A 2,074-nucleotide genomic window follows, 5' to 3' on the forward strand; every position below is an offset into this window, starting at 1 on the left:
TATTTTTAGTAGAGACGGGGTTTCACCGTGTTAGCCAGGATGGTCTCGATCTCCTGACCTTGTGATCCACCCGCCTCGGCCTCTCAAAGTGCTGGGATTACAGGCGTGAGTCACCGCTCCTGGCCCAATAAAAACCATTTCAACAGGAAAAGGGCTCTTTAGAACTTGATGGTTATAGATCCAAGGGAAGAAAATTCTTTTCCCACAATAGTTTAAAAAATAAAGGTTACTGTATCACCAAAGTAGAATGGCTACAATCTAAAACTGATTAACTCATTAGTAAGTAAAACCTTGAAGTTTTAAAAGTTAACGTCTAACTTAGGTGTTAATTAATTTTTTTATTTTTTATTTTTTGATTTTTTGATAGGGAGTCTCGCTCTGTCACCAGGCTGGAGTGCAGCGGCGTGGTCTTGGCTCACTGCAACCTCCACCTCCCGGGTTCAAGAGATTCCCTGCCTCAGCCTCCTGAGTAGCTGGGATTACAGGCATGCACCACCATGCCCAGCTAATTTTTGTATTTTTAGTAGAGACAGGGTTTCACCACGTATGTTGGTCAGGCTGGTCTCGAATTCCTGACCTCAAGTGATCCACCCGCCTCGGCCTCCCAACATGCTGGGATTACAGGCCTGAGCCACCGCGCCTGGCCAGGTATTAAAAATTGTGTGTTTGTCTTGTTTGTTTTGTTTTTGAGACAGGGTCTCATTCTATGGCCCAGGCTGGAGTACAGTGGCACAATCATGGCTCACTGCAGCCTCAATCTCCTGGGCTCAGATGAGCTTCCTACTGCACCTAGTCCAAGTTTTACGTTTTACATCACTAAGAAGTCTAAACACCACTGAAAAAGTCCAAAGCAGGGCATAAACAGAAATCCAAAACAAGGCTGAGTGTGGTGACTCATGCCTATAATCACAGCATTTTGGGAGGCCAAGGAGGTGGGTGGGTCATTTCAGGCTAAGAGTTCAAGCCCAGCCTGGCCAACATGGTGAGACCCTGTCTCTACTAAAAATGCAAAAATTAGCCAGGCATGGTGGTGCACACCTATAGTACCAGTTACTTGGGAGGCTCAGACACGAGAATTGTTTGAACCCGGGAGTTGGTGGGGAGGCTGCAGTGAGCCAAGATCGTACCACAGCAATCTAGCCTGGGCACAGAGCAAGACACTTCTCAAAAAAAAAAAGAAAGAAAGAAAGAAAGAGAAAGAAAAGAAAAGAAAAGAAGGAAGGAAGAAAGGAAAAGAAAGAAGAAAGAGAGAGAGAAAGAGAGAAAGAAAGAAGGAAGGAAGGAAGGAAGGAAGGAAGGAAGGAAGGAAGGAAAGAAAGAAGAAAAGAAAAGAAAAGAAAAGAAAGAGAAACAGAGAAATGCAAAGCAGCGGGCTCCCAGGCCACAACCCTGGAGTGGGACCCTCTGCTCCCTGGGCATCGGCACAGTGGTTCCACTTCCCTCCTCTCCTGGGAGCACTGACATGCAGCACGATGTTGGGAGGCGAAACACTCACTTCCTCTTAAATGTTTCCTCTTCCTTCTTCCTGGTTAGCTGCACAGAGTGAAGTTTATCCTCTAAGTCCTTTACCCTGAAAAGAAACAAATATTTGTGGAAGGAGCAAGTGAGATGAAAGCAAAGGCCAGCCTGGAATGAGCAGAAAAGGTAGAATCCCCCAGACTCCGGTCCTGGCCTGCAAGGCTGCCACAGAGCAGGCCTCAGGAGATGAAGGACTCGCGCACCGGGCGCAGTTCATGGCCTCCAGGTCCCGGAGCTCCGCGGCTCGACTCTGGAGCTTCCTCTCCAGCTCGGCGTTGGTGGCCTCTGCCCTCTGCAGACTCTCTGCAGCCTTTGCCCCGGCTTCCTTCAGAGCCTCCAGCTCTTTGTGCAGTAGTTTAACCTTTGAATGATAAAAGAGAGTTCAAAATGAGGCGATAATTAGAAGACACTCAGGCATTAGGGGTACATATTGCCATTTTATCAGGATTGGGAGGGAGAAGAAAAATGAAAATTCAAGAAGCAAAGAAGCAGTAAAAGAGTGAGAATGTCCTAACACAACTCAAATGAGACTCAATGATTTTTTTTTTTTTTTTTT

General features: G+C 46.6%; 1 protein-coding gene across 1 annotated transcript in view; it reads right to left on the reverse strand.

Moving 5' to 3' along the window:
* Positions 1-2,074, reverse strand: part of CCDC57 (coiled-coil domain containing 57) — a 145,448-nt gene that overhangs the window by 117,026 nt on the left and 26,348 nt on the right. Inside the window, exons 5-6 of the mRNA XM_011998287.1 lie at positions 1,722-1,879; positions 1,496-1,570 (exon numbers count right to left, since the gene is read on the reverse strand). Of these exons, the coding sequence (XP_011853677.1) occupies positions 1,496-1,570; positions 1,722-1,879 (233 nt within the window). The remainder of the gene's footprint in view (positions 1-1,495; positions 1,571-1,721; positions 1,880-2,074) is intronic.

Source organism: Mandrillus leucophaeus, unplaced genomic scaffold, assembly GCF_000951045.1.
Source record: "Mandrillus leucophaeus isolate KB7577 unplaced genomic scaffold, Mleu.le_1.0 Scaffold1, whole genome shotgun sequence".
Taxonomy (NCBI): Eukaryota; Metazoa; Chordata; class Mammalia; order Primates; family Cercopithecidae; genus Mandrillus; species Mandrillus leucophaeus.